Genomic DNA, 16,788 nt, shown 5'->3' on the forward strand with positions numbered 1-16,788 from the left:
TCAACTTTAGAAAAGGAATTCCAACATATACTCCAATATAGATAGACCTTAAAGAATGGTCATCCAAAAGTTGAGTAATCTATGATTCTATCTGCATATGTTGTTTAAAGCAATGAAGTCATGCCTTACAATGGAGAGTGATGACAGTTAAATGTGCAAGTGTGTGCTGTCTAGGAGACATAGACATGCTAAGCCCCAAGACATTCTCTAAAAGGATCGCAAGGGATTGCTCCAGCCACTTTGTCATCAGACAAGTAAATATCAAATGACCCAGAACAGATACTTGGATATTCTATTAAACATCTGGAATCAAATCCTCAATAACTCCTTTTATAGTCTTTGCTTGTGTTTCTATACTAACAGTCAAGATCTACAACTGTTGCACAGTCTTGAAACTAGCTCTGGTGTCTGCCAGTGCCTCTGCGGATGCTTCTGGGCTGGTAGCCATGGTTTATTGAACAGTTCTTGTAATCTCAGACAGTTTGATGCCAAGAGGGAGTAAAAGCTATTATTCATATTTTAGAGGTGAAAAATATGAAAGTGTGCTTTCTCCATATAGAGAAATATTTAAATATTGTAGTATAGTGAAAAGGACCAGGTAGGACAATGGGAATGAAAATGAATAAGGCACAATCATATATGGGTGTGTGTATGTATATGCATGTATGTATATGTAAAAGATCATAAAGAAACCCATCATTATGTATGCTAACATTGTTTCATAAAAAAAAATCACAGTTTAATCAGGACCATAATTTTTATTCTGCTTTTCCATTGAACATTTTAGAAAAATATGCCTCCAAAATCATTTGCAAGTAAAACATAAAATTTAAGATCCATGAATATTCCTTTCATGAATTCATAATTTACTTTCAGCTCCATTTATGGTTGTTTTGCTCTTACAACGTCTTGACAAAAATCTCTGGGTTGATTTTTGTTATGCATCTTGATTTTATGCTTTTTGGAGAGTCTGAGGTGTGATAGCTTAAGGCTTGTTGGTACACATTACCAAACTGTTCTACCCCATCTCAGCCAACACTGGTCCAAACATTTTTCCTTGTAAAATCCATCAAGCATTATTGACAGTAAATGTCAACTCATTGAACTTCCAAGGTAAGCAAGCCCAACTTGTGGATCTTTAAAGACAATGATCAGGGACTGAGTCATCCAAAAACCAAGAAATCTAGGACCCTACCTATATAGGTTGTTTAAAGCAATAAGATCATGGAGACAGGGAGTTGAATGATAGAGGAGAGGGAACGAGGAACTACTGTCAATGAGAGTGATGCTCAGCCTGAGACCATGAAGAGTCCTAGAGATGAGGGCTGGCGAAGACTGTATGAAGATACAAATGAAAGGACACTGAATTCCGACACGACCAGGACTGAGGCCAAGGTCAACATCACTTCTCTGGGACTGTTCCCTTACTTCCTGCTTTCCTCACCCTTTAGCGTTGCAATGTCGGGAGTTTCCAGTTCCGAGTAAAGCCCAGGTGAGCTGCTCAGACCCCTTCGGAACCTTGAAGTACCAGTCAGTCTGCAGCTTTTCCTGCGATGAGGGCTCACTGTTGGTGGGAGCAAGTATGATAAACTGCCTGGCTACTGGACACTGGAGTGCCGCTCCTCCTGAATGTCAAGGTAAGAATGGATTCTCCCCCAGCTTTCTTAGCAAGTAAGTTGGACGCAATATTCTTAAAGGCTGTGTCTGAGGTGGTAACTGGGTAGGGTATAGCTTGAAACTAGCTGAGAAATTAGTGAGTGTTGTCTGTCACTAACTCCTTTACTCTCTACCCCAAGGACCTCAGACACAAATGTTATCAGAGACTAAGCAAATCTCGTGAGTGTTAGGATATTTGGCAATGGTAACAATGTGGTGACCTTTGCACCATCTTAATCAGAATCCACATCAGGACTGGCAGGCTCCTATCACAAGTGGTACTCATGATGCACAGTATCCAGAAAGAGGACAGGAAAATAAAATTAACTTTAAGTGTTTTCTCCAAGACTGACCTGACCCTTTCTTCTTAGGGCATGTCCTGGAGGAATGAGAAAGGTATAATTACAGAATCTAGGAGTAAGCATTCTCTGGGTAACAGTGGAGAAGCACACTTAGGCTAGAGTGGAGAGCACTGGGGAGAAGGCATGCTGTGAACTGGAGGTTAAAGCGTTCTCAGAAGAAAGCAAGGTGTAGCCTCACTAGGACAATTTATATCTGCGTTAGACTCTGTGTTAAGAAGCCAGCGTGTCCTGTGAGTGCCACAACATCCTGTGTGAAACAGAGCTGCCCTAGTCGCCTGACTTTATGATTGTGTGATTTTCATATTTTTCCATTTCTTTCTCTTTCACTGTACACAATACTTTAGCCAGATTTATGATGAACACTTTTAACAAAACACAGTTTTTGTTTATAAATTCTAGAAGTAGATAAGAAAACATAAACATTAAAATTTCCTTTTAAATGTCAACCACCCAAAGTAAATATCTCTAGCATTTTAGGATGAAGTGCTTCTGATATGTTCTCATGCATTTTTATAATAGTATTTTTATTGTGTATATTCAATTTTAACAATATATTTAATACATGCAATATGAAATATTTCTGCTTTATTTAACTTTTGTATGGGCTTTCAAATATCTGAGTAAAATCAAGCAGGTCATGTTTTCCATGAAGAGGAAACCACTTGCTATTCAGGTCACACAAGTGTTCACACACACACACACACACACACACACACACACACCATTGTAAAGTCAACAATTCATGTATAAATAACTAATTAATCAACAGCATAATAGGGTATCCTTCATACCAGGCATCAGAACCTAAGTCAAGTTCTGGAGTTGGGTTTGGGAATGAAGAACTGGGTGTGGCTAGAACAGAGTAAGGTTCTGGGCTTGTCCCTTGCTCTTATCCTAACTACACTGAAGTCTATACAGCTGTGAAGAAGAGCTTCGAATTCCTCAGCAGGGTTATCAGAGGGATCAGACCCACCCAGGAGAGCCACTCATCACCCCACAGTTCACCTACGGGTGTTCACAGCCAGGGGGTTACCACTCACCCCCCAGCTTCCTGTGACCTTCCAGTTCCCTTCTGCTTTTAGCCCTTTGTTTACCCAGAGGGAACTTTCTCCTCTTCTTACTGGGCGCACATCAAGTGAAATACCCACATGTGGTTGAGGCAGGAAGGTACCACGAGGCCTGAAATCCACAAGCTATTGTGACACTTCCGAGGGAGAGAGCGTTATCAGATAATTTCCCTTGTCATTGTCCCCACAGCCCTCTACACTCATCCTTGCAAAGTCACCGGAGAGCTGGAAATGACTCCACCATGACTTCACCAAACCAAGGACCCACACCCTTTTCCCTTTTGCATTTTCAGCGTACAGCTCTCCTCATCACACACACACACACACATACACACACACACACACACACACACACACACACACTGAACACAGGAAGACTTTGCAAGTGGCAGACAGTATCTTAGTCTCTGTAGAAGTTGATTAGACTGAGAGGTGTATTGCCAGGGAGGGCATGAAGTGAAGGGGAAAGACAGATACAAACAGCGTCTTGAAACACCAAGCTGTTGGGTTAGCTGACGGAGGGCTGCTGCCCCACTTCCTCTGATTTAAAGCCAAACACTGCTTAACCGAAACAGGGAGCAGAAGTCCCCAAGGCCTTGTTTACACTTATGCCTTCCCTTCTGAGTGTCAGCATGATTCATCTGGACTTCATTGCCCTGTGCATGGAGAGAGGTCCATCTTGACAGCTACTGACATTGACACTGAGAATCTATTCACTCTTGACCTGACTAAGTCATTTTAAGATATCGAGATTCAGAGGGGTTAAGTGACTTGCCCAAAGTCACAAAGTGTCAGTACCAATCCAAGTCAGTCTTCAAGCACCTCATACTTGTGTTTATTATATATGCTGCCAAATAACTGTGAGACCTGATTTCATTTTTACTGGAAATTGACCTTGGTTGGTCATTTATGCCTGGTCCTGTAGGTTGAGACTTCTGAGAAGGGGTGGAAATTGGCATTTACAGACAACTGATGAAATATGCATCCACTTTATTCCCTTTTACATTTAATCTTTGAGTGTGGCTAAAGTGTGACTTGCTATATAGATAAAAAATACTATGAGGCAAGAGTTATAGTTGTTCATATATTGAAAATGCAGCAGCCAAGGCTGCAGGGGGATCACCCTGCAGAGTATAAGCTAGGACAGAGACCCAGATTTTCTCACCACTGGCTGGGAAAGGGAAAAAATCACCCCCACTTTCACCTCTAAGTTCTTGGCATTGTTTGCTGGAAATATTATCCAGTTTGCTTCTCAAGAAGACACCAAGAGAGCAACTTTCCCTGAGGTCTAGGCACATCCAACATGAGGCACACCACTCTCTCTCTAAAGGGTACCAAGTCCCTTTTAGAATCCCTTCTGAAACCTTGAGTGGGTGAGATCTCAGAATGACAGTCAACCAGAGGCAGTAGCTGTCACGCAGCTCCCTGCTCCCTGATGTCTTAAAGAGAAAAGGCCAGAAAATGACCACCTTCAACCAAATGCAGAGAAAGACAGAAAGCAGTCACACACACACACACACACAGAGAGAGAGAGAGAGAGAGAGAGACAGAGACAGAGACAGAGACAGAGACGGTGTTTGAAAATGCCACACTCTAACGTAACCCGCCTCCGTTGTCCTCCTCACTGCAGCCGTCTCCTGTACCCTTTTGCTCAGTCCCGAGAATGGATCCATGACCTGTATCCAGCCTCTTGGGGATTCCACCTACAAATCCACATGCCAGTTCATGTGCGATGAAGGATTTCATCTATCTGGACCAGAAAGACTGGATTGTTCTCCGTCTGGACACTGGACGGGCACCCCTCCCACATGTGAAGGTAGGCACGTGAGTCTGTCCTTTCCTGTGACTTCTCAGTTACCATCAGAGAGGAAAGAATCGCCCGAGATGAAAACGTGCCTGAGTGCGGATCTAGACCAAAGATCGCTTTCCTTCTGAGTGACCTCTTTAAACATTGAGTAAAGCACTTCCCTTTTCACAATGCCTTCACAGCATCATAGCACATGAGACCAGCACTCTAGGAGAATGAGGGAGGCCAGAATTATCCCCGTGCTACAGATGAGGAAGACACACAGGCTCCCTGGCGAGATGGTCCGAGGGCATCGCTGTTCACAATGATGCTCAGCTGTGCACCGAAGCACCTGCTTTCTTCTACGCACTCTTGCTCTCTTCTGCCATACTCTCCATCCCTCTATTTCTACACCAACCTTCACCCACCCTAACACCAGTTAGATATGCTAACCAGTCAGCAAGCTCCAGGTATCTACCTGTCAATTCACCCTCAGTGCTAGGATTACAGATGTGTGTGACCTTGTCTGGCTTTTACCCAGGGCCCCGAGATCTGATCTAGGTCCTTGTGCTTGCCAGGCAGGTACTTTACCCCCAGAACCATCTCCTCAGTCCCTCCTTCATCTTTATGTCACCTGCAATAGTAAACAGAATCCAAATGAGTGTGTAACAAGCACCAGTTGAACTGAAGCTAATCAGTTCCTGATAACACTCACTCAAGTGCAACATGCTGACCATGTGAACTGTTTGAACCTCAAAAACAGGGTGGGTCTCTCCTGTCTTTAGCTTCCTGGTAGCACCTTGCAGGCACAATGTATTGCATATGCTACAAACATGTCATATGCTCTAAAACAGAAGTGAAGTGTATTTAGTTAATTTATAGTTCCTGTTTGGTTTCAAAGGGGTTACTACTCCCATTTAGCGTTCGATGTATTCAGAGTTAGCAGTAAAGAGAACAGAACTTCATATAGATTCAGTCTATACAAACCACCTCTAAAGAAGCTATTATTATCTCTTGAAAGATGAAGAAAACGGGGCATTAAGAGCATTGAGTAGCTGCCAACAGGGTGTTTCCAGCAAACCACACTGCCACCTAGTGGCAAGACTTCTAAATCCTGGATCCAGGTACAGATGGCAGGGGTAAATTCAGAAACAGGCCTTAGAAATGTGACCAGTGATCACACAAGAGACACTAACATAACATAAAAATATGTTAGTGTCAAGCTTCTCTGACCCCAATTTTAAAGATATTTGTATCTCTGCTCTTGCTTCATTATCTTCATTTATATAGTATATTTAGGGAAGTGATTCCTTTTCATTTTCCAACCAATCTTTAACATTTTGACCCCTAACATGACCTAGGAAACCCGGTTATCATACAATAATTTTTTTCAGAATCCTAGAAGGGACCCAGCTTCTCTTTTCACTGTGCAGCAGAGTTTCCATTTGATGTGAGAGGGCTGTGTTTCTACAAGTATTTCCATTGTGGTAACAACACTGGTCCTCTGGGCCACTTGGGGCTTGGGATCTGCCTATATTGCCCTGTCTCCTCCTGCTCTTCCCTCTCAAAGGACATGAAATCTTCCCCATCGGCCTATCAATGACTTAGGCACTACTAATTTTCGTGATGCTGTCTGTGAGCTGGGTTGCTGTGTCCCTCCTGTCTCCCACCCGTAGATCACTTCCCTGACACATACCATTGCTGTCCTCATCACTGACAACGTTCCTCACTCACTGTTCCCATGGAGATCGTGTCTGGGCACTGAGTTCAGCTCCTGATGCCCTGTTAAATCTTCTCAGGAAACAGAGACCTCCAGCTCACTCCTTCTGCTTCATCTGCCTATCCTTAATCCAGGTTCTGAAATACCGTGAACATGAGCCCCAGAACCCTGAGATGGCTCACGTATCTATTTTCCTTCTTTACTTTGTTTTAATGGATTAATGCAAGGATCTAAAACACACTCACAGCCTCTTACTACAAACACCTAGCAAATATCCCGGGTTTTTGTGAGGCAGCTCATTAAAGTTAAAGGGTCTTAAGAATCAAAGTGGCTAAGCAAAATGAACTTGACATTACCTTTGGAATGATATTGGAGCTGTGAAACTTAGCCACTAGGTTATAAATACTTACTGATACATGGTATTCATATGTCAGATAATCTAATGATGGAAAGGACAGATATAAATCTAAGCAACATCTGTATCTTCAACCATTTACTGGAAAAACTGAAGGGGAAATTGTCATGAGCCAATTAGAAACCCAACTGTTGAACTCTCTGACGTGTGATTGCTGAATGCCGTCTGCACCCCCCTGAGAGCCCTATAATGGGGATCATGTTAGACAAAGCGAGTAGTTGGGGGTTTGGAAGTTTTACATTAGTCAGGTTACATATGGTAAGTTAATGGAGATGCAGTGTGTGATGTGATAGAGTATATGTTCCAACAGTAAGTCGACGAACTCAGGGAAAGCCATTCAGCCTGTGGCCACTGCCAACAGCATCAGAGAGGGCGTGCCTGTTTTACATCCAGGAGAGCAAGTGGGAGTTAAGTAATCAGAGGTGGAAAGATACGGGGTATTGTGAGCCAGGAGTCAGGGACAAATACAGCATCAGCTTAAATGCCTGAGATACAGTCAATAACTGTTTCTCAACTATTGAATGAATAAGCTTCTTGAAATACAGGATGTCTGAGAGAGCATTAATGTTGGGACTTTCTCGTTTGATCCTCCAGCCATCAAGTGTCCAGGAATCGTCGCCCCAGAGCAAGGCAGCCTGTATTGCTCTCATGTCCGTGGAGAATTCAGTGTTGGCTCTGTCTGTCACTTCTCCTGCAACGAAGACTTTGAGCTACTGGGGTCTAAAAATGTGGAATGCACAGTGTCCGGAAGATGGTCAGCGCCGCCTCCAACCTGCAAAGGTAAAGACATGCCAGCGAAGTTGTGCTTGGAGGTATTTTTCCACGATGATAACACAAAGTTCCTTTATGTGGCAAATGCATATTTCACTATTAACGCAGTAGGCACAGTTGTAGGTTTTAGGACCTTTGAAGATGCGACAGAACTACTCTGTTCAGGAATAAAAGACGCCTCATTTTTTATGAAGGAAAAGTTTTCATGTCTTTTAAGCCTATTTATCACAAAGATCTCTATTGGACAGCATAGTACTTTGATTTGCTGAGAAGGTTGGGTGGCAGTTATGGGTCCAGCTGCTTCAAACAAGGAACTAAGATGCAGAGAGATGAAACATCTGCATCTTATCACACTGCAGTTTTATGGCCAAGCAGGGACATCACTTCTATTTCATCTTTCATGTTGACCTTGGGCTATGGAATGAAACAACTCCCGACACAGCTGGGGGACGAGAGCTTGTGTCTGCATTTAGTGTGGCTTTCGGTTGAGTGGTTAGATCTCTGTGGCAGCTCTCCTGCTGCCACCTTTTACAGACTATTAATAATGTGGACTCTGCCTGCTTCTTCTTATAGCCAGGACAATGGCCTTTCATGGGTGCTTTTTAATATTTTTTTATTTGCATGTGGTGTGTGCACACAAGTGTGAGCAGGTGTGATTGCTTGTGTGCATACATGCAGAGGCCAGAGGAAGCCAACAAGTGTCTTCCTCTGTTTCTCATTTCCTACCTTATCTTCTGAGACAAGGTCTCTCACTGAGTCGGAAGCTCACCTTTTGGGCTAGGATGATTGGCCACCAAGTTCCCAGGCTGTAGCTGTCTCTGCCTGCCAACGCTGGGGTTTTAGGTACATACACATTTGATCATTGTTGGCTTCTATATGTACACTGTGCATTGAGTTGAGGTCCTCTTGCTTTCAAAACAAGTGCCTGCAAGCCATCTTTCCAGCCCTTAAATAATTTCCCTCATCTCGTTTCCCAGACCTGAGATTAATAGACTTTCAGAGCTTCCTTGTATAAATTAATAGAGATATCTTGTTATGGGAACAAGTGAGAGGCAGTTATTTCATGGTGGTCTCAATTCAGATAAGAACCTTTAGCCTACAAACATACTGAACTGAATACTTTAAAATATTTTTCCCATGACAGGTGTGACATCACTCCCTGTCCCAGCGGTCCGATGCCCCGCCCTCACGACTCCTGGACAGGGCACAATGTCCTGCCAACACCACTTGGGAAGCTTTGGTCCAAACACCACTTGTTACTTTGGGTGCAAAACCGGATTTACCCTCAGAGGAGCCAACTGGCTCCGCTGCAGGGCTTCAGGACAATGGACAGCAGTGCCCCCCTTGTGCAGAGGTGAGTAGGCAGGAGCAGGGAATTCTGGAGCTGTCTTCCTGTGGTACTTGAGTTAGTCATGTTTGCCTGTTTAAATTCCACCCAGCCCTGACAACCCCTGCAAGCACCCACTCCGCCCTGAAATCCACAATCCCAAGCCAAAGAAATGTACAGTAGCAGCTGCTTCAACTTTACCCGCCCCCCAAGTGTCCTGGTACTTATGTCTACACTTAGCAGAGCTAAAAGTGTGCAAACATAAAACCAGCTCATTGAATTGTGAAGTATGAACTGTGACATCATTAATTGGGTGAGAGTTATGAGCCTGCAGTGTTTCCATCACGACTGGATCTACGATGTTAGCCCTGAGTGACATTCCTTAAGGACCTACCACACTCTTCACAGAGCACAGAGTCCCCGACCTTCCTTGTCCTGCCTTGGTATCTCCTACAAAGCACAGCATTGGGCCTTACAAATGCCATAGCTGCGCTGTAACACTTAATGTGAATTAAATCAGATTTCCCAAGGTTCATTGGCTAGTCACAACTTACAGGGAATAATCTGAAGTTATCTTTAAAAAAAAAAAAAAGGTTTTAGAGAGAATCGTAGTCTTTCCTTCCAAACTTCTAGTGTTCAGCTGTGGGGAACACTAAATACATATTTTGGTATTTTGTTAATCACTCGCTGGCATGGGATGTTAATCACTCACAACACATCAATGATAACACAGAGATACAGATTCACAGCATTTTCAGAGGGCAAATTTTGTAAAGAGACTTTTTGGAGACAAGTTCTCTGGCTTGTATTATTTCAGTGGATGCTTTGGTGAGGTGTTAAGAGTACTGGGTGTGACTCTTGGGTGTGGCTGACCTCCATCGGGACATTTTTGCATCTACTCCATCAATTCCAGTCGAGTTCAAAGCAAACCGCAATCCTCCCCTCCACACCTCTGTTTCTCACGCATCTTTTATTCTCCCTCACAGCCGTCAAATGCTCGGAATTGCACATGGACACAGCTGTAGCGATAAACTGTTCCAATCCCTGGGGAAACTTTAGCTACGGATCAACCTGCGCCTTCCACTGTCCAGAGGGGCAGTCGCTGAATGGCTCTGAGAGGGCAACCTGCAGAGAGGACGGCCACTGGTCAGATGCCATGCCAACCTGCCAAGGTACAGTTTTTTTAAAAAACATGGTTTAGAACACCAGCTTGATTTGGAAAACAGACTCCCTGTTTCCTTACCTCCTGGTTCTCACGATAGACTTTCTTCCCTCTTCCCGCTCCCCTGGCCTGATGAGGGTTTTACAAGGAGCCCCAAAGGGTCCATTCACTTTATCAGGGCCCTAGGGATGAAGCTGATGTCTGTGTGGATCCCTGCCACTCCTTGTCATTGTTTAGATTTGTGACACGAATTTTCCCACTTCTTAAACCTCTGCTTACCACACACTGACGCTTCCTTCACACAGAGTCCTAGTTTGTAATCTCAGACCTTAATCTACCTCCGAAAACACCTCGACTTGCAGTCATACCCCATCCCTTTACCCCTCACCTCTCAGCCCCACTTCTCCTCACTTTCCTTAGCCAGTAAGACCACTTTTGTTACATATCCACATCTTCAATTGAGAGAGAGAGAGAAATTACCCAAACGTCTATCTCGTCTACCCAGAAACCACGCACAGGCTTTTGTATCTGCTAATGAATTCCTTTCAGGGGATCTTTACCTTGTCTACTTTGGAAATCACAATCTTTGACCTAAATTACTCCAAGCACTTAAGTCTTGGGATGCAATCAGACCCTGCTTCCTGTTCTGTCGCAGTGGATTTCTGGCTTCAAGATCTTTCCTGCCAGGTTCTCGGCATTGATGGGGCCTTTGAGGCTCCTGCTTGCAGCCCTGTCCCAGTCCTCGGGACTCCTCAGGAAGGACGGCTGGCCTGGGTACACCACACCCACACCTTGCATGTGTGTTCATTCTTTTAGCAGGGACACTGACGATCCAGGAAGCTCTGACTTACGTGGGTGGAGCAGTGGCTTCTACAACAGGCCTGGCAGCGGGTGGGACACTCCTGGCTCTGCTAAGAAGGCGTCTCAGAAAGAAAGGTAAATAAATATGAAGAAACCTTCTTTTTTGCGCATAAATTTGGAGTGAAGTGATAAAGTCAGTAGTTTCTGTTTAGAAACAGTTTGTTAAAGAAAATAAGGCTGAGGTTTGTGATCTGGAGCCCTGACTGTCCGTCAGAATCACCTGTAGGAGCTTAATGAAAACACAGAAAATCCAGATTTTCTCTCTCTCTTTCTGTGTGTGTATGTGTGTGTGTGTGTAGGTGGATGGGTGCCTAGGTGTATATTGTGTATGTATGTGTGTATGCATGTGTGTGTGTGTGTATGTATGGGGGTAGGTGGGTGTCTATGTGTGTATGTGTGTGTATGTGTGCGGGGTGGGTATCTATGTGTGTATATTATCTATGTGTGTATATGGGTGGTTATCTAGGTATATATTGTGTATATTGTGCATGTGTGTGTATGTGTGTATGCATGTGTGTGTGTTTGTGTCTTTTGCATACTAAGTCTGTGCTGTGGCATGAACCATTAGATAGTTTTTCCAAAGCCTTCTCTTAAAATCCTGTTGGAGCATCCGAGGGCTTCTGGAGCCACCTAAGTTAAGTGTAGACATGCCGTGCTCCTTTCCCTCGCTCACCCCATGTGATAGCCATTTGCAAATCAGCCTTTCAGACAGCAGGCAGAACTGATAGTGAAGGTACCTGAGTTGGGGGAATCTATAGTCCTATAGGAGAAACAGATACCTTCAACAGTATGCACACTGGAAGGTGGTAAGTCTGTAAGAACAAAAATATAGCACAGATATTGCCAGAACATAGAACAGTGAATGGTTCTTCAATCAGATTGGTACATCACAAAGGATTTCTCATGCTTAGCTCTGCAGTTAAGGGACCTGGTCAAGTTGGGAAGGTGAAATGGAGTTCTAGCAGAGAAAATTGCACAAGAAACCTATGAAAGTGTTAGACAGGAGAGAGAGAGAGAGAGAGAGAGAGAGAGAGAGAGAGAGAGAGAGAGAGAGAGAGAGAGAGAGAGAGATTGACTAGTAGCAAAGAGTGTCTGAACCCACTGGACTCACAGACCAGTCAAGAGGAGGAGCTGCTTCAGTGGAGACCTGAAAACATATTTAATAATCCTCTCCTGCAAGTTTGTGGGGTTGGGAAGCTTTAAGCATAAGAATGGCCAAGGGAGGAAGGCTCTACCAGGGGAATTTCACCAGCCTGCTGTCAGACAGGGTGCTCAGGTCTAGGCCTGGGACGAAAGAACAGGAGTGCCTGGATCTTACACTTGCAACATCCTTTCTCAATCCACTGCGATGTGCAGCCTGCCCAGGGGCTTCTTGGCTTCGCAAACATTTCTCTATAAACTAATGAGGCTCTCACTGTCCTTGTAGAAAGTAAGAAGGGCACTGGGAACCAGCTGATGTTCAAACCCAGATAATGCGGCAGGGCTGTGCTAAATCATCCCAGACCTCCCATTCCACTGAGAAGCTCCAACCCCTAATCTCAGCTACGCCTACACATGGCTCTCAATGTCCTGTGCTCTCCTCTTTATCACTTTCCCCACAAAGCCACCATTGCACTGAGCAGATGTCTTCAACACTCCTGCACACAATCTCCTGACCATAGCAACGGGTGATTTCTTGCTGAAGGGAGAGATGGGCCAAATAGTTATGAAGAATCCCTCCATGTAACTGTGAAGAAGGCAGAAGGGAGGATTCTTCAGACATATCAGGATGACTGATATGTCTCCACAATCACATCAGGATTGCATTTTTTCCTCCTGCTTCCCCTCCCCTAGTCTACTGATCCTACAAACCACTGCCAAGTTGTGCCTTCAGCTCTCAGGCAGATTCAAGGTTATAAAATTCTGCCTGTAGCCTCCCATTGTTCTCAATCTCTGACAATAAATAAATCTGTGAGTTGTGGGTGGGTGGCATCTCTGGGCTCATCCCAATTTAGTTTCTGGTGTTTGTCTATTGTCAAGTTATAGGCCAGTGCTGCAGCCATGGCTAAAGATTTACCTATCAGAGTCTGCTGTTTAGATTAAGACAGGAGACTCCTGATCACCTACGTGATGGGAGAAAATGGAAGCATCCCTTGTAGTACTGCCGAGGGTTTCCTTCAATACTAGCATTGCCAGGTGAGGACCAAGGGACTAAAAGCTGGACCAAGCTGGAGACCTCAGAGACACAAGGTCAAGGTAGTTGGTGCTTTGGTTTTGTTTTGTAGAAAGTGAAAAAGAGAAAAAGATAAGAGGAATTTAGATTTAAATATTACAGTTTTCTCAATTTAGCCTAAAACAAGTCCAGTCCACCTTTCAGCTCAGATGGTCAGATGGTTCTATGCACTCTGCATATAACAAATATATGAAAACGCATCTCCTAGCTTTCCTCAATCATTTCTGGCAACGGTGACCTTTCACCTCACTGTTTTTCTTTTATTCTCTTTATTTCAGATGATGGAAAATGCCCCCTGAATGCGCACAGGTAAGCTGGAAATGTTCTTTGCAAGAACAAATTTTGTCAATCTGTCTTTCTAACTTGCTGTGTCAGAGGGAACATGTGTGACACTCCCTCCTCTTTGTAATAAATCTCCGGCCATGTCTTTCCTGTCCTCAGAAAAAGCATGTGGCTAATATATGTCAGCTAAGCAGAGTGTTTTAAAAATCAACACATGGGGATTTTCAGGCACCTGAGCCCCACCACCTCCTCTGCTTTTCCCTGGGTCTTCCTCTCCGTGGGCTTGCTGTGAGTGTACACTTCATTACCTCACTGGTTAAAAAACAATCAGTAGGTACCCTCGTTGTATTAAAAAAGAAAGAAAGAAAGAAAGAAAGAAAGAAAGAAAGAAAGAAAGAAAGAAAGAAAGAAAGAAAGAAAGTGGCAAGTGATTTATAACAGAAACTACATGCTAAAGCCCAGGTGCTACACTAGTAAATGTTTGGAGACCATTGGACCTTTGTCAATCTCCATAGCCCAGGAAGAGACCATGAATTGTCTCATGGAAAAAAATACTGGATTAATGTAATTCACAGAGCAGTGACATCTTAAAAGATGAAAAATCCACTTAGTATTTCTATGTGAGGCAATGAAGTTCCAGGCAGTCTTCAAGCCTGAACAGTGCTATTCAAAGCAACAGGGGATCTAGGCCAACCCTTTTGTACCTTGTAGTTTGAGGTATGTAACCTTCCTGACCTCTGTCCACTATAAGTCTGTCCTTATCTTCAGGATGAAAAATCCATAAACTACCCCTAGGGGGCAGCACTATCATTCTGTCAAAACCCTTGCTCAAGCATCAGTTATCAAGGCTCAGAACTTTGTAATCCTGTCTTCTTATCAAGAAGAGGCTGTAGCCCCTTCTAGGCTACATCAGGTTTTATGCACAGAAAACAATAGTGTGGGTAGGGCTGTGGGCATGGCCTGGTGGTAGAGCACTAGACCAGCATGCATTGGGGCTCTGGGTTTGATTCCTAATATCGTGAAAAAGTGTGAGTGTAAAGTGCAAACCAAATTATCCAGAGCACCGAGTGCCACCTTGAAACTTGCTTTTCCACTTTGCTTTTCTTATTAAAGTGGACAGTATACCAGGGTAGGGGGCAATCTGTTGTTTCTATAGACACCGTGAGCTGGCTGATGGGAGGACTAGCTTTTATTTCATGGCAGTCATCTTGGTGTTTCTGTTCCTCAGTCACCTAGGAACATATGGAGTCTTCACTAACGCTGCGTATGACCCGACCCCTTAAGGTGAGTTCCCTGTGAGGATAGTTTTGAAGAAAGTAGAACAGTAGGTGAAAAGGCAAGAATATCAATCTTGAATTTCTTTATATCTTATGTATTGAACTTTAAGCATGTATTAAAATGTTACACCCTGATAAAACCATAGTGGCAACCAGTACGTGTGACAGAGTGGGGACAATGGAATTTACCCCGGGATTTTCATTCCCGACCAGACGAAAGATTCTAGCAGCACATAGATTAATGAGATCTCATTGTTGCCAATGAAGTGATGTTAACAGTGTGGGCTTGCCTCAAAATCCCCTGGATTACCTGAACAGAAATCATCTGAAGACACTTTTTCAAAGAGTGCAGTGAAAAGCCCTCTTTTTCCTGCTGATAGACAGTGTAGAACCTAGAAAGAGGCAACTGTCTTGAACAACAGGGGGCTGAACACAGTGAAAGTTTCTTTATCTTTTAAGGAAGTGGTCGTTTAATTAGTTTGTTTCTTTTTCAGAGACCTGGTCTCCCCATGTCTCATGCAGATGTCAGGTTTCCTGTCAGACTCGACTGTAACCCCACGGCCTCTGCTGCGGTTCTCTGTAGTAAATAATTGGACTGGAACCTGGAGAAGACTTTCCCACCTCTCCACCCACCCCTTCCTGCTCCGCCCCTCACCTTCCTCCAGCTCAGCCACAGAAACAGAAGCAAACCTTTCTGCTGTGCTGTTACTAAAACACAGGAGTTAGTCCAAGGCACTGGAGCATCTGCCTCACCGGGTGACCGGGCTCTGGAAAACCGAAGGTCTTTCTCTTGGGATTGAACAGTAGCGATGTTGGTGGCCAGGCAAACCTTTGGTTTAAGGGAATGCCTGCTTTAAGATCTTCTGGGTCTTCCATGTTTCATTTCTATGAGGTTGTTTACACCTCTGCTGCTGAGACTTTCACAGAAACTTCCAGATGGTACTAGGGGACACAGAAGATCAGGAACAAAGCCAGGATCCTCATCTGGCTGCAGACTTTCCCTCCACCAAAGCACCCGAAGGTCATTGTTTGAATGTATAATTCAACTCCCCCAAATATCAAGCTCTCCCGTGTTCCGTTCAAGAAGATCTCAGTTTGTCTACCACACAATGTAGTCACAGTTACAATTCTCCAAATGACAGCTGGACCTTCCAGTGAACCCACAAATATATGTTGTATGTCCCCTGTCCACAGAGAAAAAACATCAGAGGGGCAGAAAAGGTCCTCTTTGCATTGCTGTTCTGCAGGAAAGAACAGATATTGTTTTATATGTAATTTAATTCACATATTTAATAAATAAGTCACTGAAAATTACATATGGCTTGTCTGTAATTGATGCAAACATTAAGGAGTCAAATACTGCAGTTGCATTGCTGAGCTATAATAAATCCATTGATCACCATGTAGCCTGGATACACAGACGCAGATAGGCAAGGAACAGCAGTAAAGGCGTCCTTTGGAAAGTTTCAGTGATTTAGGGGGAAAAGAAAAGAAAAAGTAATTTAGAGACTTGCTGCTTTTTTTCTTAGATACATTGTCAATAGTATCTAATTTGTATCTAATATGTGTATGGGGGGAGAGAGAGAGACAAATGGACAGATAAGACAGGCAGACACTGGGCTACACCTTATAGGACCATAGTCCTATATCTCTCATGTCAGATCTCTCGTGTCAGAATTTGCATTTTGGGAACCCCTGGAACTGTGGATCAGGAGTATAAGACATCATCCCCGCTCTTGAATCTAGCTACAGATACAAAGGATTCTTGAAAAACTAATAAGAGGTCATCAAACGGAGTGTATCATCTGAACAGATTAAGTTCATAAAACAGGAAAGTCAGTTTGAGCCCAGAATCGGAGACAATGGCTTTAAAGGACAGGGAAGCAGTGA

General features: G+C 43.8%; 1 protein-coding gene across 1 annotated transcript in view; it reads left to right on the forward strand.

Annotated features, from left to right (window-relative positions):
• Selp (selectin P) overlaps positions 1-16,212 on the forward strand; it is a 34,317-nt gene extending 18,105 nt beyond the window's left edge. Inside the window, exons 8-16 of the mRNA XM_052200722.1 lie at positions 1,452-1,637; positions 4,716-4,901; positions 7,601-7,786; positions 8,922-9,131; positions 10,091-10,276; positions 11,083-11,202; positions 13,618-13,648; positions 14,850-14,905; positions 15,393-16,212. Of these exons, the coding sequence (XP_052056682.1) occupies positions 1,452-1,637; positions 4,716-4,901; positions 7,601-7,786; positions 8,922-9,131; positions 10,091-10,276; positions 11,083-11,202; positions 13,618-13,648; positions 14,850-14,904 (1,160 nt within the window). The 3' untranslated portion in view covers position 14,905; positions 15,393-16,212. The remainder of the gene's footprint in view (positions 1-1,451; positions 1,638-4,715; positions 4,902-7,600; positions 7,787-8,921; positions 9,132-10,090; positions 10,277-11,082; positions 11,203-13,617; positions 13,649-14,849; positions 14,906-15,392) is intronic.
• The last annotated feature ends 576 nt before the right edge of the window (positions 16,213-16,788 follow it).

The sequence above is a fragment of the Apodemus sylvaticus genome, chromosome 12, assembly GCF_947179515.1.
Source record: "Apodemus sylvaticus chromosome 12, mApoSyl1.1, whole genome shotgun sequence".
Lineage (NCBI taxonomy): Eukaryota > Metazoa > Chordata > Mammalia > Rodentia > Muridae > Apodemus > Apodemus sylvaticus.